The 27805-nt window shown below is 34.2% G+C and overlaps 3 protein-coding genes across 3 annotated transcripts; 2 read left to right on the top strand and 1 right to left on the bottom strand.

Annotated features, from left to right (window-relative positions):
* Window positions 1-1161: 1161 nt before the first annotated feature.
* Window positions 1162-4704, top strand: LOC126722031 (uncharacterized). The gene is made up of 2 exons (XM_050425166.1): window positions 1162-1216; window positions 3284-4704. Exons 1-2 carry the CDS (start codon window positions 1162-1164, stop codon window positions 4702-4704), a joined length of 1476 nt encoding a protein of 491 aa, XP_050281123.1.
* Window positions 4705-12252: 7548 nt separating this feature from the next.
* LOC126722034 (transcription factor RF2b-like) lies at window positions 12253-16989 on the bottom strand. The gene is made up of 2 exons (XM_050425167.1): window positions 16886-16989; window positions 12253-12541 (listed from the first exon to the last, which is right to left on the bottom strand). Exons 1-2 carry the CDS (start codon window positions 16987-16989, stop codon window positions 12253-12255), a joined length of 393 nt encoding a protein of 130 aa, XP_050281124.1.
* Window positions 16990-20858: 3869 nt separating this feature from the next.
* On the top strand, window positions 20859-22255 carry LOC126722035 (probable glutathione S-transferase). Its single transcript, XM_050425168.1, has 3 exons — window positions 20859-21007; window positions 21104-21114; window positions 21906-22255. The coding sequence occupies exons 1-3, from the start codon at window positions 20859-20861 to the stop codon at window positions 22253-22255; spliced, it is 510 nt and encodes a 169-aa protein (XP_050281125.1).
* The last annotated feature ends 5550 nt before the right edge of the window (window positions 22256-27805 follow it).

The following is a 27805-nucleotide window of genomic DNA, read 5'->3' on the forward strand; positions in this document are numbered from 1 at the left end:
CACTTATTTACTTCTTTCTTGGACAGACTTGCATGGTTTTAACACTTAATCTTGAAACCTTATTCCTTAAAGTATTAAACACATCTTAGATCTACTCAAATATAAGTAAAGTGCGTTTTGTCAAAGGATTAGCCAATTCTGATTTGACATATGTTCCTAATATTAAATCACATATGTCCTAACAATCTCCCCCTTTGGCAATTCGTGACAAAATCACAACAAACAAATGAATATATGAAAAAAGTCATAAATCACTCAACTCATACTCACTTGTTGAATACAATAAAATCTATCCTAACACAAAATCTTGAAAAACTTTGCAAGAAGAGAGTTTATGACAAAAAGACTTTAACAACCTGTATTTTTGAAACACTTTAAACAAAACTCATCAAGGCATCTTAGTGTGAAACAGAAATAATAGATTGCATACACTATATAAGAATCATGTGCATAAAGAGAGAAAAGAAATAACACATGTAAAGATAGGTGAATAACATACATCAGTAGATATAAATCAAATATAAGTATAATGTATGTCAAATGGTCAAAGACCAATATACATGAGGTAAATGTAAAAGAAAGAAAAAAATATACATAAAAACCTCACTACATCCCTCATAAATACTCCCCCTATCACAAAAAATCTCCCATGCTAACTCTCCCCCTATGTATATGACTACTCTCATATCAAAACTACTTCCACTTTTTGTCACGAGTAACAAAGAATAAGTACATCAAGTAGACATCTCATCATCACTGGGCGAGCTAGCATCCTCGTCCTCATTAGCATTATCACTGCCAGAGCCATCATCACTCTCATCCTTTAAAGCCGGTGGAGATGGAAAGGTACAAGCAGTGAAACCACCCACGACAACCTATCGTCATGCGATACAACCAACACAAGTTTTCACCTAACATAACTTATCACTGAGTGTGTCAAGACGAGCATCCATGCGCACAACCTGTGCCATAATGGACTCGAGAGTCACTCCCCGTGGAGGACGAAGGAGCGGAGGTGGATGGAGCGATAGAAGCTGGAGGAGTCACCATCTCTATTCGGGGCCGCCTCTGTCTAAGCTATGCCTCACTCTGTCAAATAGTAGCAGCATCTATAGCACTCATAACTGTGAAATGAGGAGACTCGGGAAAGGGGACAGAAAAATGGCGAAGAAGCCTCATGATAGCAGAAGGAAAAATGAACTTATCACAAGTCACCGTATCCCTATAGACATCTATAAGGGATAGAATAAAATGAGAATGGAAGTCAATAGAAATGTCCTATAAGAGGGATAACAAAAATTGAGCACGAGGCTCTGTAATAGAGTTATAGTAAGACAAAAGATGAAGAATGAATGTCATCACCATGTTAAGAAATCTCGGACCTTTTGCAAAGCTCGAGCAAGGGGTGTTTTGACGGTCACCCCAAGATGAAGGTGTCTCATAAAATAGAGATAAGAGTTCACCTTTGGACACAGTCTTCAGACGATCGCAGCCATGGTAGTCAAGATTCGCTACCCTAGGAACGTGTAGTGCCTCGGATACAATATCCAAAGTAACTACAATGCTACCTCGAATGCGAGAGAAAAAAAATGAGGTACAGAAGTATTAAATCTGTGCATATTGGAGTAAAACTCTTATATGATCATGGAGGGACAAGTGACCGGGATGTCACATAGTGACCCCCAACCCCGACTGTAGATGACAGTGGGATGGTCAATATCGGAAAAATCCGATAGAATGACTTAGCGTTCCGAATGAATGCATCATCGAGAAAAGTTCTTTGAAAAATCATTTTGGGCTTTATCAGGGACGGACCCAGGTACAAGGCAAAGGGGGCCCGAGCCCCCCCTAGGCCCAAAAAAAAAAAAAATTTAGCAAGTAAAATTTTTCCAAAATAAAAAAATAGGGGCTTGGGCCCCCCTGAAATTTTTGCTCTGGCCCCCCTTCCCTTAGCCCATCATCCGGCATGAACCCCCCTTCCCCTAGCCCATCATCCGGCCAGCTCAGAGCAGAGCAGAGCCCATAAGGCCATAACCCATGTCAATCCACCACAAAAAAAAAAAAAAAAAAAGAGAAAAAATCTCAGCCTCAGCAGTCCAAAACCAAACGGAGAAAGCAAAAACCAAAGGAAAAAAAAAAAAAAAGGAAAGTGAGAGACCGAGAGGCGAGAGCTACGAGCGAGAGTGCGAGACGGAGAGAGACAGAGAGGCAGCGGTGTCGCCGTGACGCCGTGACGGAGAGAGACAGAGAGCGAGACGAGAGCGAGAGAGTCCCTGAGTGAGAACCCAGCTGCTTCGAGCGAGACCCACGCTGGCGAGAGCGAGACCCACGCGGGCCACGCCGCCACGCGAGACGAGATCAACTTGTTGCTGCTGCCGCCGGTTGCCGTTTCCCAATCTGCCCAGCCCAGCTTCGAGCCTTCACAGAATCACAGTTCACAGAATCACAGTTCACAGAATCACAGGTATTTACTCTTTAACTCTTATCTTTTCCTTCAAATTTCAAAACCTTGTGAATCTGTGATCTGAGATTCTGAGAATCAAAGAAACTGTGCAGCTGTGCTTGTGGTGTTTGAGTGTTTCTTGTTTGTGTTTTTAGTTTTTACTGATAACTGATTTGGTGATTTGGTGCTTGTGTTGTGCTGCGGCTGAAGCCACTGAACTGAACTGTGTGTTTATTTTTTATTTATTTTTTTTTTTTGTTTTGGGTTTTTGGCTTTGTGACTGTGTTTGTGGCTCTTGCTGCCTTGCATTATATAGATAAAAGAAATAGAATGATAGATAGAGTCAGATGCTTTGTTGACCGGTAGTTGGAGTGTTGGACATTAGTTGGACATAATAATAGGGAATAGGGAAAAGTGGTGTGGAGTTGCTGTTGGGCAAAGACAAGCGACAGGGGAGAAAACAAAAAAAAAAAAAAAAAAAAAAAGATAAAGTTAAGAAAAGTTTTTGTTAGTAGTGCTTGACTGTCTGTAGTGGGATTCATTGGATATTTGGGTTAGTGGGTCAGAATTAGGAAGATGAAGACAAGAGACAATACAAAGATACAAAAAACATAAAAGATATAAATAAAGGAAGAGACAACACAGAGACATAAATAAAGGCAGTTTAAACACAAAGATATTAAAGGCAGACAAAAGACAAAAAGAAAAAAAAATAAATCATATAATATAAGAAATTATCACACAAATTTTAAAAAATAACGGTAATTCTTATATAATTTTTATTTTATTTGTAGATCATGAAAAAATCAACTACAATGCTTGATTTTTTCAAAAGAAAAGGTTCAACTTCAAATTCTTCTGAAGTCAACGTGGAATTGCCAACAACTAATGTTGCTATTCCAATTCCAAAAAATGCGGATGTTCCAATTCCGGAAAATGCGGATGTTCCAATCTCTCAAACACAATTTCAAAGAATTGACCTTGATTCTTTGGATTATGATCCCGGAACACGCAAACAAATATGGGAATATCATGTTAATCAACGTGATGAAATTCGACGGGCTTACATTAAAAAAGGTCCGCACCAACCTCCTCTAGAGACATTCAAAAAAAGTGGAAAGCAGAATCGTAGTTTTCAAGCTTCTTGGTATAGAAATAATTCAAAATGGCTTGAATATTCTCCTACAACAGATGCAGCTTATTGTCTACCCTGCTTTGTCTTTCATAATCCAATTGTGGTTGTGGGACAAAATACATTTATTGTTGGTGGATTTAGAAATTGGAAAAAGGTTGGGGGCAAAGATTGTTCTTTTCAAGTTCATATAGGAAAAGATCCTAACTCAGCTCATAGAGTTGCTGAGCAAATGTGTAAGGATTTGATGAACCAATCGCAGCATTTGCAAAGAGTAGTTGATCATTTCACTACTGAACAAATTGCAAATAATCGGTTGCAATTGAAGGCCACAATTTTTATTGTGCGATATCTTGCCTTTCAAGCTATAGCTTTTAGAGGTCGAGATGAAAGTTTTAGTTCATTAAATCGTGGGAACTTTCATGAATCATTGGGTATTGTGACTTTTTGGAATGAGAAGGTTGCTGAAATAATAGAAAAAGCTCCAAAAAATGCAACCTACACATCACCTAGGATTCAAAAGGAAATTCTACATGTTTTCTCAGCCAAAGTGAAGAAGGCCATTCGGGAAGAAATTGGTGATGCAAAGTTTTGCATAATGGTTGATGAAGCTCGTGATGAGTCCATGAAAGAGCAAATGGCTATGGTGTTTAGATATGTTGATGTAGAAGGCTTTGTGAAAGAACGCTTTTTTGGGCTTATTCATGTTGTTGACACTGCAGCTTTGACTCTAAAGAAGGGGATGTATTCTTTGTTATCTCAATATTGCTTAGATATACAAAATATTCGAGGGCAAGGATATGATGGAGCAAGCAACATGCGAGGTATGTGGAATGGATTACAAGCTTTGATTTTGAATGATTGCCCATATGCTTACTATATCCATTGTTTTGCACATCGCTTACAATTGGCATTAGTAAAATCATCAAAACAAGTTGTTCCCATTAGTCATTTTTTTCTTACATTGCTTTTTCTGATCAAAATTGTTAGTGCTTCATGCAAGCGCAATGAGCAATTGAAAGTTGCCAATGCTAATGAAATAGCACGTTTGATTGATCTTGAAGAGCTTGAGACCGGAAGTGGACTTAATCAAATTGGCACTTTACAACGACCTGGAGAAACACGTTAGAGTTCACATTTTAGATCAGTTTCTAGCTTATTAAGGATGTTTAGTTCAACTGTTGAAGTTTTACAAAATATAATTGATGGTGCAATTGATGGAGAAAATCGGGCAGAAGGAGAGTCAGCTTATGAAGGTTTAACTTCATTTGAATTTGTTTTCATCTTGCATCTTGAGAAGGAAACTATGGAGATCACTGATAAACTTTGTCAAGCTTTGCAAAGCCAATCTTAAGACATTTTAAATGCTATGCATTTAGTTTCATCTACTAAAGCACTTATCCAAAAATTTAGAGATGATGGATGGGATGGCTTACTCACCACTGTGATATCATTTTGTGAGAAGCATCGCATTGATGTCCTGGATATGAATGCTCGATATGTTGCGAGGCGAGGTCGAGCTCGTAATCAACCAGATAACGTTACAAATAAGCATCATTATCGAGTAAATATTTTTTATGCTACAATAGATTCTCAACTACAGGAACTAAATTATCGGTTTAATGAAGATGCAATGGAGTTGCTTAGGCTTAGCTCAGCTTTAGAACCTCGAGAGGCATTAAAATCTTTCAGAATTAGTGATCTTTGTTTGTTGGTAAAGAATTTCTATCCATAAGATTTCACAGATTATGACAAACAAGTGTTGGAGAAGGAGCTTTATCATTTTGAGCATAATGTAGTCCAAGATCCAGAGTTCAAAAAATTGAAAAGTTTATCTGAGTTGTCTCAATGGTTAGTGAGAACTGGAAATTCAGAACACTACAAACTTGTTTATAGAATGGTGATACTTGTGCTTACTCTTCCAGTTTCTACTACTACTACAGAGTGAGCATTTTTAGCTATGAAACTTGTCAAAACTGAACTTCGAAACAAAATGGAAGATGACTTTTTGAATGACTCTTTGATGTTATACATTGAAAAGGATATAGCTTCGACATTTAGTTTGGATTCAATAGTAGATGATTTTGAAGATTTGAAAGAGCGTCGAGTTTCCTTTTCATAGATGATTGTATAAAGAAACAATAGTGTTTCGCATCTTTTGTTTTTGTTAGTAGATTGTATCTTAATATATTAAGAAACAATAGTGCTTCGCATCTTTTGTTTTTGTTAGTAGATTGTATCTTAATATACTAAGAAACAATGATTTTTGGGTATTTGTCTTGGTTGATAATTTATTAATACTATATGGATGCGTATTTGAAAAAAAAAAAATTTGCTTATCTCTAGCCCCCCCCGGCTTAAAATCCTGCGTTCGTCCCTAGGATTTATCATCACAGAACCGTACATGAGAAGGAGTAGAATCAAAAGAAGAAGTGGATGCCCCAGAACGAAGAGGGTTTTGGGATGGAATGGATTTGCATTTGGGTGCCATTGAGCAGACTAACGCGAGAGAGAGAGAGAGAGAGAGAGAGAGAGAGAGAGAGAGAGAGAGAGAGAGAGAGAGAGAGAGAAACAAAAAAGAACCAACAATATCAATATAAAAGAATATAAAGAATTGAAGGTACGTATGCATGAAAATGCATGAACATGTGACATGCAACATAAAATCATCATGGGCTCAGCCCAATCCAAACCTACCAGTACACATTATTGCAACAAAGTAAACACACATCTAAAAATGCATGAATCATAATTATAATGCCAATGTGATGCAATACAAGAATACTTAGAATCGTTTAAACAAAACCCATCCCAAAACTTTAGCAAAAACCTCAATAATTTTGAAAAATCTTAAAAATTTTCAAAAACCCAAAAGTTAGGTCAAAAGATATGAAATGCATGATTAATGAGTGAGAGAACATCATACCAGATGAAGAAAATGATCTTAAGACCAAAGATTGAGTGGGGAAGAGGTTTGAAGTGATTGAAAGGTGTTAGGGAAGGTAAGGAGACAAAAGGAGTCAAGAGAGATTGAGAGAAATAAGAAAGAATTCGCTGACCCTTTATATAGAAATCCATAATTCTTAATAGATCGAGAGGTGTCAAGAGGTATCGAGGTTTAAAATGCGTGAATCAGCTATCAAAGAGCTGTCTAGGATCTGTCGAGAGGTGTCCACAGCTAAAAGATCTCGATGGATCGAGAAACTATTGAGAATCTATCGAGGATCTAGAAGGTTTCTTGATGGATCAAGCAGCTATCGAGAATGCGATAAAAAGAAGCTGAAAGGATTCGATAGATAGCCTAGCTGTTGAGAGGTGTCTAGCAGCTATCGAGATTGCTTAAAACAGTTTTTCAAGAAGAGAAAAACACAGATATGAATGCAATCAAGCATGCTATACAACCAAAGATCCAAACAACACTTTAAGCTCTCAAAATCATCTCTCAACAAAAAAAAGTCAAGTTCATAGATCCAAAACACACACACACACACATTAAACAAGTCTAACCAATTTTATATTTCAAAACCAAGTTAAGACAGTTTAGTGAGCATACATTAATATATGTATTCCTTGTGATGGCCAAATCACATTGTACCTACACATGTATCAAAAGTAGCAAAGAATATTGCGTGTTGTGTGTGAAAAACATTGCAAAATTGTATAAGTGTCTATATGTTATGACGATTTGAGATATAAAAAAATCACTTTAACTCGCACATAATCATAACTATTTGATGGGGACTATCACCTTCAAGGTACATCCTATAACTCCCACATCTCCTAAAATACACGCTTGCAATCATATATAAAGCATTTTGATTCTTTTTGCTTTTTATTATTCTTTGCATATTTTTCTTTTAAGCAAACCATGAATGGGCATATAAGAGATAGAAAAGAAATACCCAATGATATTAAGCATTTGACATTCCATTTTTGTTATGCCGAAGCATACAAATGTCATTTTATGATTGGCAGGCAACAGTGATGAGGTGGTTATTTATGCATTTCTCTTTGGATTTTCTAGTCCTTCTCGTCAAAAAGAGTGATACAAATGTTAAGTACAAAAGATTACTTAATCTTACTCATCACAAACATAAGCCACAAAGCTCACTTACTTAGTTGTGCATAGAGATACTCATTTAAGCTATAAATGATACAAAGTTTAGAAAACTTTATTTCAATGGCCATCTAAGGTATACAAGTACTAATGTACAAAAACACAAATTGTTTTTGTATTTTTTTGATTTTTCAAATTTTTTTTATGAAAAACAAAATAAAGCAAAACTAAAAAAATAAGCAAACAAAAACATGTTAAACAAAATAATGCATAAAACTAGACTGACTCAAAACATGAAAGCAAAACACACAAGCAATGCAAAAATAAAAACAAGAAGGGGAGAGAGAAAAAAAGTGACTGAATCACTTAGAGCCTTTTTTCTTCCATACCTTGGACGAACCTTTCCGTTTTGAAAACCCTTGATCCGGCGGTGCGGGGGAAGAATTGAAACCGTTCAAGTTCGAAAGGAACATGAGGGCTTTGAGAAGATCTCCAAGAGGAGCAAAGGAGGATGGAAATTGATTCTAGTTTCCCAATAAGATCATATTGTTGCTCTGTTGAGTGGCTAACCACCTATAGCAATTAGGTCGTGTGTGTCCAGCTACTCCATAATGATGATAGAGATGTTTCTTTTTTTGTTTAGGCTTTTGAGTGTTTCCCTTCTTAACCCTGGGGTTTTTGATCTCTTTCTTATCCTGCTCAGGGGGTGCTTCTAAGATAGATTTATCCTTATCTATGTTCTCACTAGCTAACACATTTTGCACATCATTGTTTTCAGATTCAACATTATTACTAGGAGGAACAAAAATAGTAGTACTAGCAGAAGCAATACTAGGAGAAAAGAAATCATACCCTAAACCGGTTTGATCTGAAGTAGATTTCTGAAGACTGAGCATTTCATCAAGCTTTGCACTCGAAGTCCTTTCCAACTGGGCTCTGACTTGGAACAGTTCTGCCTCAAGCTTCTTGGTCTTTTCAACCAAGAAATTATTCTTAAATCTCAATGCTCCAATAGTCTGATTGGCTTCATCAAACTTCGTGGAGATTTCTTTCCATTCAAGCTCCACATCACTGAGCTTCTTGGTGGTCAACCTATACAATTTCTCATACTTTTTCGAGACCTTGTATAACTTTGCATAGGCTGTGTGAATGTCATCTTACTCATCCATCTTTTCAAACTTAGACTTCACCAATTCCTCTTCTTCATCCACATTTTCAACAATCCCTTCAATAGGATTTACAGTGGCGGTGAAGGCATTTAGGATTCCATCATCCTCATTGTCAGAATCATCTTCTGGCTTGGTGTCACTCAAGGTAGCAACAAGTGCCTTGCTTTTCCCGATGGTCTTGAGATATGTAGGGCACTCTTATTTCATGTGTTCGAAACCTTGACATACAAAGCATTTTGGTCCTGAGGGAACAGTGTACTGATCGCTATCCCTAGCATCCTTCTTTCCTTTGTCCTAGTTCTTGAACTGAGACGAGCTAGATTGCTTGCGGTCTTTGTCAAATCCTTTAGCATTGGCATCCTTCATAAAATTTTTGAATTGTCGAGAGATATAGGATTTCATCTTAGAATCTTCATCATCTGAAGACTCATCAGTGTCACTATTCTTGGCCTTTAATGCCATGCTCTTGCTCTTATTCGATTTTTTGATCCTAGAGAAACCCAACTCATAGGTCTATAGATTGCCAACCAACTCTGTCAAAGGAATTTTGTCAATATCCTTGAGTTCTTCAATTGCGGTGATCTTGGCATGAAATTTCTCGGGTAGAGATCTAAGCACATTTCTAACAATCTTGGGGTTGGGAATGGTTTCCCCAAGATTAAAGGCTGAGTTCACTATATCCTTAAACTTGGCATAGAACTCATCAAATGACTCATCCTTCTTCATCTTAATCTCTTTAAAGCTCTTAGTAAGCCTCTGAAGTTTTGAATCCTTGACAGCCTTGGTTCCTTCATAGGTTGTCTGGAGGATAGTCCATGCTTCCTTTGTAGTTTCAATAGAGGATATCTTCTTGAACTCCTTATTCGTGACTGCACTGAATAAAGCATTCAATGCCCTACTGTTGAAGTTAGCCGCCTTGATCTTAGCATCATCCCAATCAGCCGGCGCTTCCTTAGGCTTGGTCCAGCCTATCTCCACAGCTTGCCACACTTTCTTATCTAAAGACTGCAAGAAAGCTCTCATATGTACTTTCTAGTAAGCATAGTAAGTGTCATCAAATAAAGGAGGTATAACAAGAGACTGTCCTCTATCCATGACAAACAAGGGTCAATGGATCATACAGCAAAGATTAACCCTAATCAGAGTGTGCCTGCTTTGATACCACTTGATAGGCCAAGAATGTATTGACCTCTTGTGATGAATTAATAAATTAATTAGCCAAATTAATTAATTAATTCAATTAGCATGCAATACGCGTGGTAGCACAAACAAATCACCAAATAACTAAATGCAGTGGAAATTAAATTGACACGGTAACTTGTTCATGAATGGAGAAAACCTACGCGGCAAAAACCCCATTGGGTGATTTTAAGGTCACTACTCCTGAGAGTTCACTATTATCACAATAAGCGGTTACAAGCAAAGGAATCACAGTACTTTATACCAACCTATAGTTAAACCCTTACCCCAATACCTAATTGGACTTATTCTGTAGTGAAAATCTCTAATTTTATTGCACGGCTCCCAGTACATGACTAACCAATTCATTGCGCGGATCCCAGTACGCGGCTTGCTCACCAACTTAAGAAAGATGTTGGCTACAAAGTTCTTTAGGTCATCAACACAATGAAGATCATAAAGCTTCTTGGTTATAAAACCCTATGGTGTACAAACACAGCAACTTCTTCAAGAGAAAGACGAACTAAGACAAACTCTGTCTTCGGTCACAATTTGCATAAACACAACTTTGTTTCACACTTGTGCAACCTTTGATGGGCCTTAAAACAATCATTATATATGTTTAGGGTTGTGAGAAAAGAAATCCCAAACATGTATTCACAGATTGGATTGAAATCAGCTTTGAAAAACTGAATTTCATAAACCTCGATAGATAGCTTATCTATCGAGCTAGCTATCGAGAATCATGCTTCAGCAACTTTTTAAACCTCGATAGATACTAGCTGTCGAGCTAGTTGTCAAGTTTTAAAATCCAGCACTTCTTTACTTGTTTCTTAGACAGACTTGCATGGCTTTAACACTTAATCTTGAAACCTTGTTCCTTGAAGCATTAAACACATCCTAGATCTACCTAAATACAAGTAAAGTGAATTTTGTCAAAGGATTAGCAAATTCTAATTTGACATATGTTCCTAACATTAAATCACATATGTCCTAACAACAAGAAAGACACTTCGTTGTGTGAGCTAAATTTTAGATCAAACTTATTCAAACTCTACCATTTTGCCATCAAGTGTATACAAAAGTATTGGTACCAACAATCCGAGGAAACAAAACTTTTTACTTTTTTACAATATTTTTCACACTTAACATAGAATTTTGAAAAATATTATGAAAAAAAATTGTCTATGGTATATTATAAGGTCATAAAAAAATAAAAAAATAAAATAAAAAGCATTACGTATGTAGTGAATAATCACAAAAATTTAAAAAAAAAATAATAAAATTAATACACTCATTTCACCCAAGTAATCATTAATAAGTGAATAATCACATATGAAAATCAATCCGTCAAATTCACATGAAATATTTTGTTTTTTTTCTTTCTATAGGCAAAAATTGAAGGCGAAAACCACATTTTCGTCCCTACATTTTCATGCGATTCCCACTTTGGTCCCTATATTTTATTTTCACCGCTTTTAGTCCCTATTTAGAAAAATGCTATTTATTTTAGTCTTTTCCGTCAGTGCTTTAACGGCAAAGTCCTAGGTGGCAAACGAAATGCATCGTTGGCACACTAAATGCTGACGTCAGCATTAAAATAATAATATAATATATTATTTAGCATTTTAAAAATACCATGTCATCTTTTAAAAACAAAAAATGAATTTATGAATTTTAAATAAATGAAAAAAAAGGAAAAAATAAAAATAAAAACCAAAAATAATATAAATTGAGATCTAGCTTTATTTTGAGTATGAACAAACAAGAACACAAACCCAGTCATTGTTTTGTTGGCAACCAAACACAATATCAACTAAAACACACACGATTAGCCAAAACCTAGAAATACCATAGATTGGTTAAAAAATCTAATGAGAGATGAGAGAAAAAACCTAGATTGAGCACCCAAAATTTTCAAAACCCAAAGAATACAAACCTAGAAAATTAACACAAACCCAGAAAACATCGACCAAGTAGTAAGAGAATCAGATGTAAATTATAAAATTACTAGGAGAAATAAAAATTACGAAGTAAATTTCAAATGATCATATCCAAAATGTGAGAACCTTCAAACCCATGAGTTAAAATTACAAACCAATGGATCTACGAAACATAATTTCTTTTAAAAACATTATGTGTGTTCGTAAATATTAAGGTTTGGAAAGCAACAAACAAAAAAAATTTGGTGTTTGAGATCAAAGGCAAATATCTGTTGCAACAACATTTAACTATAGCTTAGAAAGAGAGAGATCTAGCTTAACAAACGCAATCATAAAGGCATGGCTTTCTTGGCATCCATAATCTCGTCAAAAACACCTATAGATGACATTGTAGTGGAGGACCCATCAAAAGAACTGCTATGCCTGTGCCCACCTTTGCTACCGCCACCACCACCACCACCACTCTTCTCTCCATTTCCATTACCGTTTCCTTCAACGCCACTCTGATCCGCGCCACTGAGTTTATCAACATCAATGTAGGTTGAGAAAAGGTCATCCTCGGATCCGAACTCGTCCAAACTAGCAGTGGAGGACCCACCACCACCGCCACCGCCACCACTCAGACAGTAATAGATCCATCATCATATCATCGGATAGCCGAAAGCTGACCTCAGAGTGAGCCCTCCTGTGGTGTCCCCCACCTTTCTGGGTTTGTATTCTTTGGGTTTTGAAAATTTTGGGGTGCTCAATCCGGGTTTTTTCTCTCATCTCACGTTAGTTTTTTTGAAAATCTTTTTTTTAACCAATCTATGGTATTTTTGGGTTTTGGCTAATGGTGTGTTTCAGGTGATATTGTGTTTGGTTGCCAACAAAATAATGACTGGGTTTGTGTTCTTGTATGTTCATACTCAAAATAAAGCAAGATCTAAATTTATATATATATATTTTTTCTATTTTTTTTTTCCTTTTTTTCATTTAGTTAAAACTCATAAATTCATATTTTGTTTTTAAAAGATGACATGGCATTTTTAAAATGCTAAATAATATATTATATTATTATTTTAATGTTGATGTCAGCATTTAGTGTGCCAACATGCACTCCGTCTGCCACCTAGGACTTTGCCATTAGGGCTTGACGGAAAGGACTAAAATAGATGGCGTTTTTCTAAATAGGGCCTAAAAACAATGAAAATAAAAGATAGGGACCAAAGTGAAAATCGTGTGAAAATATAGGGATGAAAATGTGGTTTTCGCCAAAATTGAAATACATATCTTCATACCAATATCTTTCGGTGGAACAATTTTTCATGTAAAGTCAATTGAATAATTAAGGCACAAATCCATTCAATCTATCATAATAAAATAGATTTTATAATACTATTTTGAAGATTGGAGATCGGTAAGATCCATAAAAGAAACTACATAGATTACTGCACATAAAACATTTTCACAATCTTAGAGTTGTGAATTAAATTTTTTAAGATTAGTGCTCTTTTTTTTTCCCTTGCTGTTAATGCTTTACATATTTCTAATCCATGTAAAGGCCAATCATAAAATAATATTTGTTCACTTATGGCCACCTTGCATTTCATGGAGATCTATTAAGTAAACAATATGCTTTTATTTTTAAGAAGTAAACAATATGCTATTTCTACTCGCATAGGGATTATTGCAATATATGAAGCAAGTTGTGAATGTGTTTATTTGAGATTGACAATTCAACATATTTAAGAATGATGTGAATTTTCATTAATCAAAGATAACTTGGCAATATTATACGAAGACAATGTTGTTTGTATCGCTTATATTAGACATTCATTTCTAATAAAAAGTTCCTACAAATGTTTTGTAAATCGGCGCCCTAATTAAGATATTTGTTAACTTTTTTCACTATTTAATGGTTTACTTTTGATAGAGGCATAGTTTTGAGGATTCTTACTAGTGTTGAGCTCGGTGTGATCGTAAGAATTGCAACGAGGTTTGTGTTGTTGTGGTGGTTGATAAGTTTGTAGATTGAGATTGTTGATTTTTTTAGGCTATTAAATTTATGTGACATAAATAAATTAAAATAATAATATAGTATGATATGATTGGACCAGTTGTATTACAGGTTTATGTGAATTCTCTTCCCAAAAAAAAAAAAAAAAAGGTTTATGTGAATTTTAACTGCTACCTTAACAATCAACCATGGTTTTTAAACTTAGACCAAACCTAACGGTCTGACTGGGTTAACTGTAAACTGTTTATCAAAACGATTTTTTATACATTTAAACCGGGTATATAGAAAATATGAGAGAACTGCTTGAACTGAGGTCTGACCTGAAAAACTGTTCAAACCATAAGCCGGTCCAACCGTAAGACGTTGGTGAAATTTGATTTTCCGATCTGAAATTCTAGCATGGATCTGAAGTAAAAAATATAAAAATAAAAAGAAAGAGAGAAAGTGATGAAGAAGATCTGAAGATGAAGCAAGAAATTTAAAGAGCACCGATTGATGGCATGATGAGATTAAAAAAAAAAAAAAAAAAATAGATGAGCGTAGTTGCAAACGTGACTCGTGAGGAAGAAGAGGGGAGGACGGTAGGAGTATTGAAGTGGAAGGCTAATGCTGGATAACCGTATAAGAAGGAAATAAAGCTTTACAAATAAAAATAACTATTCGCTAACCCATGTGATGCACGGGATAGTTTCTTAAAAACATATATATTTACTTTGCTTAGAGAAATAATCACTTGAAACAAATAAGAATTCACCTCTACTTACTATGGCTCAAAACATAAAGTATAATTTTATGCTGACGTGTGATCAAACATTAAAGGAAACTAAACAATTGTATATCAATTATTGCAAAATATCTAGATGAACAAAAAATATATAATAAATGAATGCTTAGGCGAATATTCCATTTAATATTTTTTGTTTATTCATCTTTTGACTTATTTAAAAAATATATTCCTTATACTTTGTAATCTAGAATAGTAGATGACACTCATATTCTACATGAGCACAATATAAAGGAAGAAACTCATAACAAACTTTAGGGATAATAATTTAATGATTTAACTATTTTTAGTGATAATTTTATAACTAAATTCATACAAATAAATTATAAACACTCCCTCTCTCGGAAATTTTAAAAACTACTATTCAAGCATAAGTAAATAAAGATACAACTACCAAAATAGCTTTCACATAAATATTTTGAAATTCCCAAGGTCTTTATACACAAAGGCAAAACAAATCTCCAGTGTACAACTCCTAATCTCCACTTGAAAATATTATCTGCAAAATAAGAGAATTCATACCTAAAAAATAATTCATTTAGAAGGAAATAAAAAGAATCAATATAAATTTTCTACTGTTAATGGAGGCTTGCAATTAGTATGCACTTCCCTTCCCTCCTTTTACCACTCATCTGAAACAATGGGAAGAATACTTTACATAAATCCATGAACTACATATACTCAGGAGATAAAGCAATTATGAAAGATACCATTTATTTCAAAAAATAATAATAATAATAATCATAATGAATCAAAAAGCAAGCAATATGGATGGCTTAGGGATGATGATCCAATATGTTTTGAAAATATTGAACATCAATGCAAGAACCTATTTGTGACTTTCATTAAACATTACATTTATCATGAATTCTATCCAACACATGCTAGAAACTCTTAATTCAAAAACTTTTCACAACTAAAGAAAATCAAATATGACTACAAACGATGTGAAAAAAAAATTTAAAACTTTATTAGCAAAATATATTAAAAAACAAACATAGACCAAATACAATAGAAACTGATAAGGAACTTCATTAGCACAACTTTCCAATCAAAGCTCGAAAGCGTACGAAAATAAAGAAAATGCTAAATGAACTACTAATTTTACAACAAAAGGCTTAGACAACTAACTTCAACGAACAATTGAAGGAGTGACATTTCATAACTTTGTACAAATGAGTCATTCTATCCACTACAATGACAACCTCAAATTCTAAAGCATCATCCAAGATGTTGGATTTGTGAATGTAGTATTATACAAAATATGAATAATTTCAATTCATGGGCAACTAAAAAGGCCTAATAGATGTGTCTAATAAGGGAAACATGAAAAGAAAAAAGGTCAGCTCGAATTTTATTTGCCTTAGTCAAATGAATTTGATGTTGTTCTAGACAAAGAGACTTTCAAAGGATGTTACAAACCCCAAGAAATTGCACATACAGTCTAATTAGATATAGAAAAATTCAAAGAAAAGACAAAAGAAAAGAACCAATTTATCTTAATTAGATATAGATCCAACCACAATTCTTCCAACATACAGTCTAAATGCATAAGTATAGAGAATCAGGACATTTTGGAAGTAATTTAACATAGAAACAACTTTGAAATACAAAATAATTTCAACTTAAAAGGCATAATGCTATGATGTTAACTATTTCATTTGGTCATAACTGGTTGGGTTAACAGCATTTACTGTAGAATTTTGTGCTACATTAGGGCCAAGGCTAGTCCAATAATTTTCTTAACAGATTTGTGAAGGACATAATAGCTTACACTCATGATTCTTATATTTGAATTCAGTCAGCTGGTTAACTCAAAGTTTTGTTGACTTGGGTAAAAGTGACTTAGAGTAATTAATAATATGTACAATTCCCCTACTACATAGCTAATTTGTCTTTAATTGTGCATGCTTAAATATCTAAAGCATTTAAAGAATGTAGATGTCAGTGGTACTGAACTCTTAACTTCCAAGGATTTGTTCACAAATGATGGAAATATTATACCTGAACACTTCTTATCTCTAACTAATGCATAAATCATTATGAAAATTGTAATTCTCATGCCTATGGTGGTTCTTTTTTAAGAGAACCATATATAGCTCACAACATCAATGGAATAAGAATAACAAATTCTAAAAAAATATAAATTATGCAGTAAACAAAGAAGGCACCAGATTACCAATCAAAGTGAGTATTGGCTTTGCAATGCCCCATCTTCCCTTTGCCCTGCTCTTCCTCATTTATTGGAAGGTAGAGAAGTACCACATTGGCTGTAATGGCCATTGAATTGTACGCTGGAGTTGCAATTGTTAAAGATAGTGCTTAGGCTGGTGCTCATGTCAGTGGAATTTTCATTCCTTCTCTCTTTGTTTTGGGATTGGAGAAGTTCAAAGCAAGTGTAAATTTGATGAACATAGATGCAAAATGAGCAGTACAAATAACATATGAATCCAACAGGAACTACAATCAGAAATGAAGTCCTACTTGTTGTGAAAATCATTTATCCTCTGAATATTTAGATTCAAGACTTAGCTTGTTAGATAAACCCCTAAACCCTTTAATTTACAAAAGTAAAGCAAGCTGAAGAGTAAAAATTAAATTTAAAGCATAAGTTTGAGCAATACATGCAGTTTTTGGATTTTGTTTTTTTTTTGAGAAAGCAGTTTTTGGATTTTATATAGCAAATACTTCTGGTATAATACTTCAAAATCCAAATAAAGCCATGGTATTGCATATATAGTTTAGATTAAACTTAAATAAACCAATAATGATATAAAAAAGACTCCCACAGATACACATAGTCTACTCCAACCCTGCCCCAAACAAAAAATCTACAGGGCATTCAATAATCAAATAGAAAATAACAAACTAAATATGAGTTTCTAGCCAGTTAAACAACTTCTTAATTGGATGCTTACATAATAATTCAGCCAATATGTTTAAAACAAGGCATTCCCAGCACAATTAGAAACCTAAAATAAACTTAAAAGCTCAAGTAACCAACACCCAATCGTGCATAAATTACAATAAGAATTCAGAGATTGGCAACCATACATGAACCCAGATAAGAATTCACAAAATTAAATCCAAAATAAACTGAATAGAAAATCAGAATTATAAAGAGAGCAATAAAAATTCAGAATTATAAAGCGACGCTAATGTCAAATTGGTGAACGAATCATAAGTAGATTGTATACACAAACATCTAATGCCTTCTAATGGCAATATCGAGATTTAACCTAGTCAAGCACAAAGTGCAAAGACACTTAGTTGAAGGAACCAAAGGCTTGGCAGTAAATATTCGGCAAACACATCATGGGGCAGCATTGAAGTTTTATAGGTCAAACCTCATACTCAACTACTTTAAATTTCAAATTGAAAAATAATAATAAAAATTTCCAACCAACTTCAAAATTATAAAATCTACAGAGAATTTATAATCAACATTAACATTCAAACTCTCTCATGTTCCTTCAATCAAACAATAAAAAACAGAATATTGATTTAAAACAGCAACCATATATTTGTTGTATGTTTAGAAGAGAGCATACCCAAACAACCTTCAAGGATCCTTTGTTGTTTCTTGAAATAATCAGCTACCCAGTCTCCTTTTCCTACAATTAAATGCATAAGATGAATGAATGCATTAAAAATCATCAAATTTTGATTTTTTAGTTTCTAATAGAGCTTAACATCAACTATGTCAAAGAATAATAAATTGTTCAATGATATTAAAACTCCAAGCATAAATACAGAAAATTTTCCTTTGTTTCAATGTCTTTAGTACCAACCTTCATGACTCTTACAATTTTATTTGGATTGTGTGTCTCAACAGCATACTAATGCAATTATTAATTACTTAAAATTCAATATATATATATATATATATTTATACATGATAAGTTACAATTCAAATTGAGTTTCATGAGTTCTTTAAATGTAAAGAGAAAATTTAGAAATTAGATGTACATAGACAAATAGATGTACTAAAATATATTCAGAAATTTAGTACAGAGGCAAACAAATACCATACCTTTAACCTTGATTCGAATGGAGGAAAAGACTGAAGAGAAAGGCAATAAAAAAACAGAAATTAATCAGGAATATTAGATCTAAATAAAAGTGAATGGAAGAACAAAAATTAAGAATGAAACCTATAAATTGAACAACCATGAAAAAAGAAGAAGAAGAAGAAGAAGAAGAAGAAGACTAATAAGAATAAACTATTTATAAGATAATAGTTATAGAGTCCTAATTAAATTTGTATATTAGTTACCTTTGGGCCAGTTTTGACTGGCTGGGTTGGGTGTGATGGTGTAGAGCCAATTGGGCTGGGCTGGGCTGGGTGTGATGGTGTATCGCCGATCAACAAAGTTGAGGTTGCATGTGGTGGTTTGTTGGTGGGTTTGCATTTTGGAGGAAGGAGAAGTGGTCTTTGTCATGGGTCTGAGGAAGGAGATCTCTATTGGTTTATGGGTATGGTTTTATGGTGTGTATGGTGGGTATGGTGGGTTTTGATTGAGGAATCTGTGGGTATGGTGTCTTTGGATGCTTTGCTGTGGATCTGAGGAAGGAGATCTTTGCTGGTTTGTCATGGGTTTGAGCGATGGTGAAGCTGGTAGAGGAGGAGCGTTAGGGGAGCTGGTAGAGGAGGAGCGTTAGAAGGAGTTTATGGTCTGCATTTTGGAGAAAGAGAAAGGCAGGGCATTTATCGGGTTTGGGTTTTAGAAAGGTTTTATTTTTCTTTTTCTTTTTTTTTTTTTTTTTTTTTAGTTTTAGAAAAAAAATATTTTAATATTGTGCTGATGTGGAAAATTGTGGGAGTTCCAAAAGTTTCGGTTATATATATATATATATATATAAAAGCATTGGGAATAGATAAATCAAAAATCACGTGGGTGGAGTCAGAATGGATGAGTGAGTTTAAATTTGAAACGGAACCTTCTGGTTCCTATTTTGCAAAATGCAAATAGTCAAATCCCCACTATATTAATTTATTTCCTCATAAAAGTCTATATTTGAGTTTTTTACTTTAGTCATTTTTTTTAATAATAAATCTCATCATCTCTCCTCTTATTTGGATTTTTTAAAAAAATATTATGGTTAATTCATTAATTTATATAATTTAGGTATAATACAAATAAATAATAAAATTTATTTTAAAGTTTGTTTCAATTTTTAAAAATATTTTAGTCAATTTTATTAATATTTATGAATTTAATACCTTTATTTTTATTTTTATTAAATATTAAATTAATTATGATATCATCACGGTTCGATCCCGATTCAATCTCGGTTCAACCTCAAAAACCCTGAACCTCTCATTTTCACGGTTCAATGAATGGTCCGGGTTTCAAAACCATGCAACCAACTTGGATAGAAAAGCTTGTAATATGGTAAAAAATAAATTTTTAATATGAGATGAAATAAAAATGACATTAAACTTAAATGACAAAGTTTATTTACAAAATTGGTTGTAACCTAAGGCTACAACCTTACTCAATATCATTTACATTACTACATATTTTGAAAATCTAGCCGTTAAATTGCATATTCTTTACGTTCTTAATACACATTTCAAATTTTGTGCTAATTGGATATTATTTATTATATAATCTATAAGCTTACATTTTATGCATAATTTTAAACTACGAAAATTTGCGATTTAAACAATTTATTGATGACATAATTATTGATCATTAATTTAATAGAAATTTTGTAAACAATGAGGGTATAAGAAGAAAATGTAATCTAATAGTAGATTTGTCAAAATTTACCTCCAATAAAAAGATATTGAATAATGTTATGGCTTTAGGTTACAACCAATTTTGTTGCAATTTTGTTGTTAAACTTTGTCCAAACTTATGGTTCATTTGGATTGAGGGAAAGGGAGGGGGAGTAGAGTAGAGTAGATTTAACACAAAATTAACTTATTTTTAGCCAATTCTACTCTACTCTACTCCCCTCCTCTCCCCCTCCTTCCCCCCTTCATCCAAACAAGCCATTAAAATATGCGATGTATAATTTAGTCAAAAAGAAAATATTTTACTAAAAAAACAATCAAAACTCTTTAGAAATGTAAAACGATTCAAATATATTATCACAAGGAAGAGGACTTGTTGAATGACAACAAGAGCCCTCTACTTTTAGAGATGGATCCCATTCACAAGAAGATCCCAGTTCTTATCCACAACGGGAAACCAGTGTGTGAGTCTCTTGTCATTGTTCTGTACATTGATGAGGCCTGGAATGACAAATCTCCATTGTTGCCCTCTAATCCTTACCAGAGAGCTCAAGCTAGGTTATAGGCTGATTTTTTTGATACAAAGGTACATTTTGTGCATCTTCTTTTCATTATATGTGATTATCCTAAAATTAATTTTTCTTAACTTCACAGAATGATTACCGGTAAGAAAGTGAGTTGATTAAAGTAGAAGAAGAAAAAAATTTGACAAAGTAGAACCAAAAATAACTTTATTAAAAACAATAAATAAAATGGTAAAAAGCATGATTTTAGATAGAATAGAATAAAAAAGTAAAATATATGTGTAACTTTGGAAGGTTTTGTTACGCGGTGTCTCATATATTTGTGGTCACTTTTTTATTTCTTTTGCTGGTGCTACATATTTAAAATATTATAACTTAGGAATATTAGAGGTTTGTTCGATTCAATTAAAAAAAAAATTGTTGGAGAGTATAGGACAAATGTGGGTAGCACTTTTTTGGCCCAGTAAAAGGTATTAGCCAACCTTGGTTGACCAAGGAGAGTCCAATATTCATGTTATATTTTGAAGATTAATATTGAATAAGTGTTTATTAGGTTGACAATTTTTTAATGGTTCTTATATGGCTCATCATTGATCACTTGATTACTTACCACAACAATCTGCCACATTAATAGGTGTTAAATTTTTTTGTGTCCATAGAGCCTCTCATTGGAGTCTGGTAGGTTGTTATGTTTCTTTCTAAATAGAGTCTAGTAGTCTTGTTACCATTAAGTAGAGGCAAGTAGTCCCTCTCAATGTCACACGCAATCAAGAACATCTTATATGGGTCTTCCCCCTTGCAAGATTTAAAGAAATATTCTTCTAGCCTAATATACGTAATTTGAAATTCATTATTGAAATTATTGTTATTGTTCATCCAGTTATATAATCTATGGAAGGTATTAATAGAATGTGAGTGGAATGTGTATGTAGGTTTCTCAAGTATCAAGGAGGTATGGACCACAAAAGGAGAGGAGCTAAAGGCAGCAAAGAAGGAATTTCTTGAAACCTATAACATATTGGAGGGGGAACTTGGTGACAAACCTTACTTTGGGGGTGAAAGACTAGGGTATGTGGGCCTTACTCTTATCCCTTTCTACACCTGGTTCTATTTTATTAAGACCATAGGGTGTTTCAAAATTGAGGCACAGTGCCCCAAGATTGTTGCATGGGCTAAGAGGTGTATGCAGAAAGAGACTATCGCCAAGATCCTTCCTGACCAGAAGAAGGTTTACGAGCTTCTTGGACAGTTTAGGAAAAGGGCTTGGTTTGGAGTAGACTAATGGTTAGTCCCAAATCTAGAAATGCTATCATATTAGTGTGGTTTTGGATGGTTAATTTTGTTGATTTCGAGTTGTAATGTTAAAGTTTGGGTTTGTTTCTCTTTCCAACAAAAAAGTTTGGATTTGTTTCATCTTTAAAGTTGTAAGACATTTTAGTGTGTCAGCTGAGTTTTAAAATCTATTGGGTTGTGTCTTCTAAATTTTAGTTAAAATATTTTCCACCCTTGTGCCCTTGTGCCGTTTTGAGTATACAATTTTATTTTTATTAAAAATAAGAAATAAATTATTAATATGAGTAATAAAAAATATATATTATTGATATATTAATATATTATTTGTGATATAATTAATATATTATTTGTGATATTATTGATTTAAAATAATTTTTTATATTTAATAATTTTGAATTAAATATATTAATAAAGCTCAAATCAATGCTTAAATTTAATTAATAAAAAAATTTCTGTCTTATACGTTACTCAAGTCATTTAAAATAAAAATTAAAACAAAATGCTAAAACCACAAACTTTTTTACAGATGTTGATGTAGTAATTGGTCATTGGTAAATAAAAATATATTATTAGCGGTCGGTTCAGATGAGAACTAATAAAAATTTATCACATCAAAAGCTTATAAAAATGTTGTAAAATAGTTTACGATTGTAGTATTGCTCAAAATTAAAATATAAATTGATAGTTTTTAGACCCCTTAAAACACAATTGGATTAACCTAGGTAATTAGCCAAGTTGTTACTTAGTCCAAATTCCAAATCTAGGTTATCACAATCAAACAATCATATCATGCATAGCAGCGGAAAGATAAATAACACAAAGATATGATCACCTAGGAAACCAAACTGATAAAAACCTGGGGAGGATTTAACCTAGCCATCCTCAAGGTAAACCTGAATCTACTATCTTGAAAAAATCAAAGTTCATACAATAAGGCTTACAAGCCCCCACGCTCGACTTCTTATTGCTACTCACCAGTAGAACTTATTGACACGACCACGTGCAAGCTCCGAATCCAAGCACTCCTTCTTTCTTGGATTCACTACCAGATACAAGCACAACTGCTTGTGTTTCTTTAAACTTCAATGGCAGCAACTGAATTGATCATCAAGGTGTAGATAACATCTCCTCCTTGAAAACCCTAAGTTTGTGTAAACGAAAACTACTCTAAATCTCACAAGAGATTTACACAAATAACAATATGAGCAACACTAAAATGTGGCTAGGGTTTGCCTTTTATACTTAGGACAAATTAGAAAACCCTAAATGTTTTAAACAAACTAGGACTGAGTTGGAATTCTGCAGAAAAACGCCTTTGACCCGATTTTCGATTGATCGAGCCTAAGCTTCGATCGATCAAACCAGGCCGAGAAGCTTAAATGGTTCCTGCATCAGCTTACATAAACGAACCAACTTTGAGCAAGTCTAAACACAACTAAACATATTGTTTTGATCATGGTTTGCCAACAATACACATTAGAGTTCTAAATACATGAAATCCTAAGTCTTTAGAACCTAACAAACTCCTCCTTTGGCAATCCGTGACAAAACACAACTTGAAGCTCAAAGTTTACAAAGAAAAGCCCATTACAAAACAAATGCTTATAAAACAAATTCAATCCTAGCTACTATCCATCAGTTGCAAGTGTAGATAGTAGCTCAATTGAATCAACTTGTATATTTCCTGAAACACTAAACAAAATGCATAATCGCATGTGTGGAAAATACAAGTAAACAAAATAAATTCTTGATTTCAAACAACACACAATAAAGACATATATCAATGAAAAATTCATAAATATAAATCAATAAGCAGTTGAAAACAAGAAACATATAAAGCAATAAAAGTAACTCCCCCTAACATGAATAACCCAACAAAAGTATGGCAAGACCTAAAAAGGATAAAATACAATGTGAAGCACCTAGATACACTCTAAACTCCACAAGCTCTAACGAAAAAAAATACTCTCCCCCTGAAGACAAAACTCTACAAGAGCTCAACTCAAATATGTACTCCCCTTTTTTATGACGGAATGTCAAAGGGCAATCAAAAACCATCATCAAAAAGGAGGTGGCGGTGAAGATCATCTAAACTGTGCCAACTCTGCATGCAAAGCATGGATCTCATCGAGCACATCCACTAAAATTTGTCCATGAGCCGCCTGAACAGTCAAGACATGATCCAACGTACGTCGAATGTCTAAATCACCCGAAGTAGTCGGTGGAGGAACATCAGCATCAGCAACAGTAGCACCAGACGTTGCAGCAGCATTAGCACCTGTAGAAGAAGAAAGAGGGGGAACAACACCAGAAGGCGCACCTCTAGGACACGTAGGATCAACTCTCAAGTGAGTAGCCCTCTACCTAAGAAAGGTGGCACCTATGGGAGCAACAACATGAACAGGCTCACCAGAAGGGAAACCATCTAGACCAAGAAATCACAAAATCCTATGAATGAAAATAGGATGGACAAGCGCATGCCCTATGGTAGATCTCCTATGAACCTCGTTCAAAGAATGAAGGAACAGATGTGGGAAGCTGATAGACACACCAGAAACAAAAGCATACAAAAACACACATCGCTCTAGAAGGATAGTGTGGAGATGAGAAATAGGCCACAAAGAATGACACGCTATCCTAAAGAAAAGATAGGCAGTCTCAGTAAGCTCAGCAGACGTGATCTGAGGATCAAAACCCCGGCCCACTGAATAGAAGACCCAGTGATGTATGACATGACAACATCTAAGGGTGGAGACTCATCATAGGGATAGTCAGGCTCCCTAACGACCAAAACCCCAAGAGCTTCAGCCACTACCCGATGAGTAATGGTGAACTCAACACCTCGTATCCAACTCCTAACAAGAGTGTTGGAATTATAGACATGGCAAGAGAGATTCGAGAAGAACTCTTTAATCAGGGCAGTCGGGGGTGGATGATCTATCTCTAATAGGGACAACCAACCTTTAGACTCAAAGTTAGCCCTAATGGCTAGATCAATCTCATCTAAAATCACAGAACGCTCAGCCCAAATCTTACGCTTACAGTTCAATTTCTCAAAGGCCTCTCTGCTTTTGTCATTCCTAAACGCCTCACTCCTAGAGGGAGGCTCAAAGAAAGTGGAGGGGGTCCTATGGGCTCTAGTCTTCCTAGGCATGGTGCTAGGATAAGGACCAAGACACAAAGCAAAAAAAAAAAAAAAAAAAAACAAAGGCAGATTGCAAGTTAGCACAAAAAAAATATAGAACAAAAATCTATATGATGCATGAACAAATTAAATGTAGTGATGCATGGCCTAATGCAGTGCAATTAAGTTCAAATTAAGTTCAAATTCACAAATTTGGCTTGAGCATAGAGTCTCTAACAAAAACCCCAAAATTTTGAAAAACCACTTGATCAATTTGTAAGAAATTAACGAATTGATCATTACATAAGATAGATGACATAAAATAATGATCAATTACATCACTACAACAAGCCAATTTCATCAATTGAACCAATTTGAACAAAAACCCCAAATCGGGTTCAATACAAGCCCTAGAATTTTCAATTTATCACAAAACCCTAAATTGATCAAATTAACCATCATATAACATGATTATAACAATATAGGAACAAAACCCAATGATCAATTTCAGAAAAAGAAGCTTGATTCAACAAAAATCCCAACAAAATGCATGAGTTTATGCATGAAAACATGAAAATAAAAGCAAAGGGAAGGGTATAAAGGTCTTACCGGCCTTGGGAGAGGAAAACCTTGCAAAGAGAATGGACGAAAATGACAAAAATTTGAGATTGAGCCTTGACTGAGTCGTATGGAGAGAGAAAAGGTAAAGAACTTTTTGAAAAAGTGTTTGTCTCAACTAAAAATCAGTTTTTAAAAAACTTCCCGTACGATTTTCGAATGATCGAAGTATTAGGTTCGATCGATCGAAACAAACAGAGGCTCACCCAAAATTTTAAAACCAATTTCGATTGATCGAAAACCAGACTGAATCAATCGAAACAGACAGAGACATACAAATTTTGAGAAAACACAATTTTTGAAAAAGTTTTAGAAACATCTCAAAGCATTGAAATTAAGGAACAAAATGCATGAGTATGTGATGATATGGTTATCAAAAACAAGAATTAAAGCCCATTTTTCCCAAAGTTAAAATTTCTTACGTTCTCCATAAATTTTCCAGCATCAAATCAGTTTTGCACAAAACTCAAAGTATTTGCAAACTTGGTTGGTCAGACCAAAGACACACACAATAACATGTACAATGTTTAACAAAGAGTAACTTGTGTAGTGTGTGCAACTAACAAAAACTTGAGATACATGTGAGGTGATATGTAAATATAAATCAATCACAAAGTCTACAAAATTCATCACATTGAATTTGAAAGAGACTATCACCTAAAAATTTACATCATATAACTCTCACATCTCCTAAATCATAAGCTTGCAATCATGTAAGTTTCTTGATTTTGCCTCATATTGTACACACAAATTTTAATTATTCAGAAACTTATTAAAATAGCCAAGATAATGTTCACACCAATTTTATTTGATAGATTTAATCATTAAGTCCAATAATGTACACACCAATTTTAGCATTTAAACTGAGGCTACACCTTATGTTCTTTTTGTGCATGTGCTACACTTTCTTGAGCACAAAATCTTACGATATACACTAAGGTATTCATGACTAGCTAGTGAACAGTGGTGAAATGGTTATTTATGCCTTTCTCTAAAAGTTCAAGTCCGACAGTAAAAAAAAATGTGACTTCAAGATCAAGACAAAGTGATCAAAACCATAAACATCTTTCCCACACAACATGCACTAGAAAGCTTCAACTAGTAAAATGCAATAAGTAAGCTCATCAAAGCTAAACAAGGTACAAAAGACATGTTATGTGAAAATAAATTTACCAACCTTGTTCTCAAAAACCATGAAAATAGTGCAAAACACAATTTGGATTCTTTTGCTTCCCCTTTTATATATATATATATATATATCTAGAATGAAATGCATGAACGTTATGCAATGCAAGTCCTAGAAACAAGAAAACACAAAACCAAAAAACAAATGGTCACAAAGGGTAGAGCAACGAAGCACAAGGACCATGTCAGAAAGAGTCAATTAGTTTGAGTCTTTTGCATCCAAAACCTTTTAGATGCACCATGAGCATTGGAGTTCTTATTCACATGGGAATGATTACCAACTCTAGGATTAGAATAAAGGTTTAAGGCCTTTACCAATTCACCAATGAGTACCATAGGATCTTGTGCTTGAGGCACAGGTACTTTTGGTTTGTTTACTCTCTTTGCAGCTTGCAGCTTGTAACAGTTTGGACGAATGTGTCTAGACTTTCCACAAAAATGACAAACCCATGTAGATTTATCATGTGACTTGTCCTTAGACAGGGTAGGCTTCCTAGGTTTAGACATTTTCAGATCAACCCTAATCTTCCTAGATGGTGAAACTTCTATGGGTTTGACAACCTCACTCACAGAAAGTTCAGAAGAAGATGAAGGGACAAAGTTTTTGGAATG

The sequence above is a fragment of the Quercus robur genome, chromosome 4 (assembly GCF_932294415.1).
Source record: "Quercus robur chromosome 4, dhQueRobu3.1, whole genome shotgun sequence".
Lineage (NCBI taxonomy): Eukaryota > Viridiplantae > Streptophyta > Magnoliopsida > Fagales > Fagaceae > Quercus > Quercus robur.

What these genes read in the sequence shown, in the direction of transcription:
- LOC126722031 (XM_050425166.1), top strand. Translation starts at nt 1,162, where the DNA reads ATGGCGAAGAAGCCTCATGATAGCAGAAGGAAAAATGAACTTATCACA. An exon ending in TGAACTTATCACAAGTCACC is followed by an intron (nt 1,217 to 3,283) that starts GTATCCCTATAG and finishes TCAAAAGAAAAG; the next exon opens with GTTCAACTTCAAATTCTTCT.
- LOC126722034 (XM_050425167.1), bottom strand. Translation starts at nt 16,989, where the DNA reads ATGGCCATTACAGCCAATGTGGTACTTCTCTACCTTCCAATAAATGAG. An exon ending in GCCAATACTCACTTTGATTG is followed by an intron (nt 12,542 to 16,885) that starts GTAATCTGGTGC and finishes TTACTGTCTGAG; the next exon opens with TGGTGGCGGTGGCGGTGGTG.
- LOC126722035 (XM_050425168.1), top strand. Translation starts at nt 20,859, where the DNA reads ATGGATCCCATTCACAAGAAGATCCCAGTTCTTATCCACAACGGGAAA.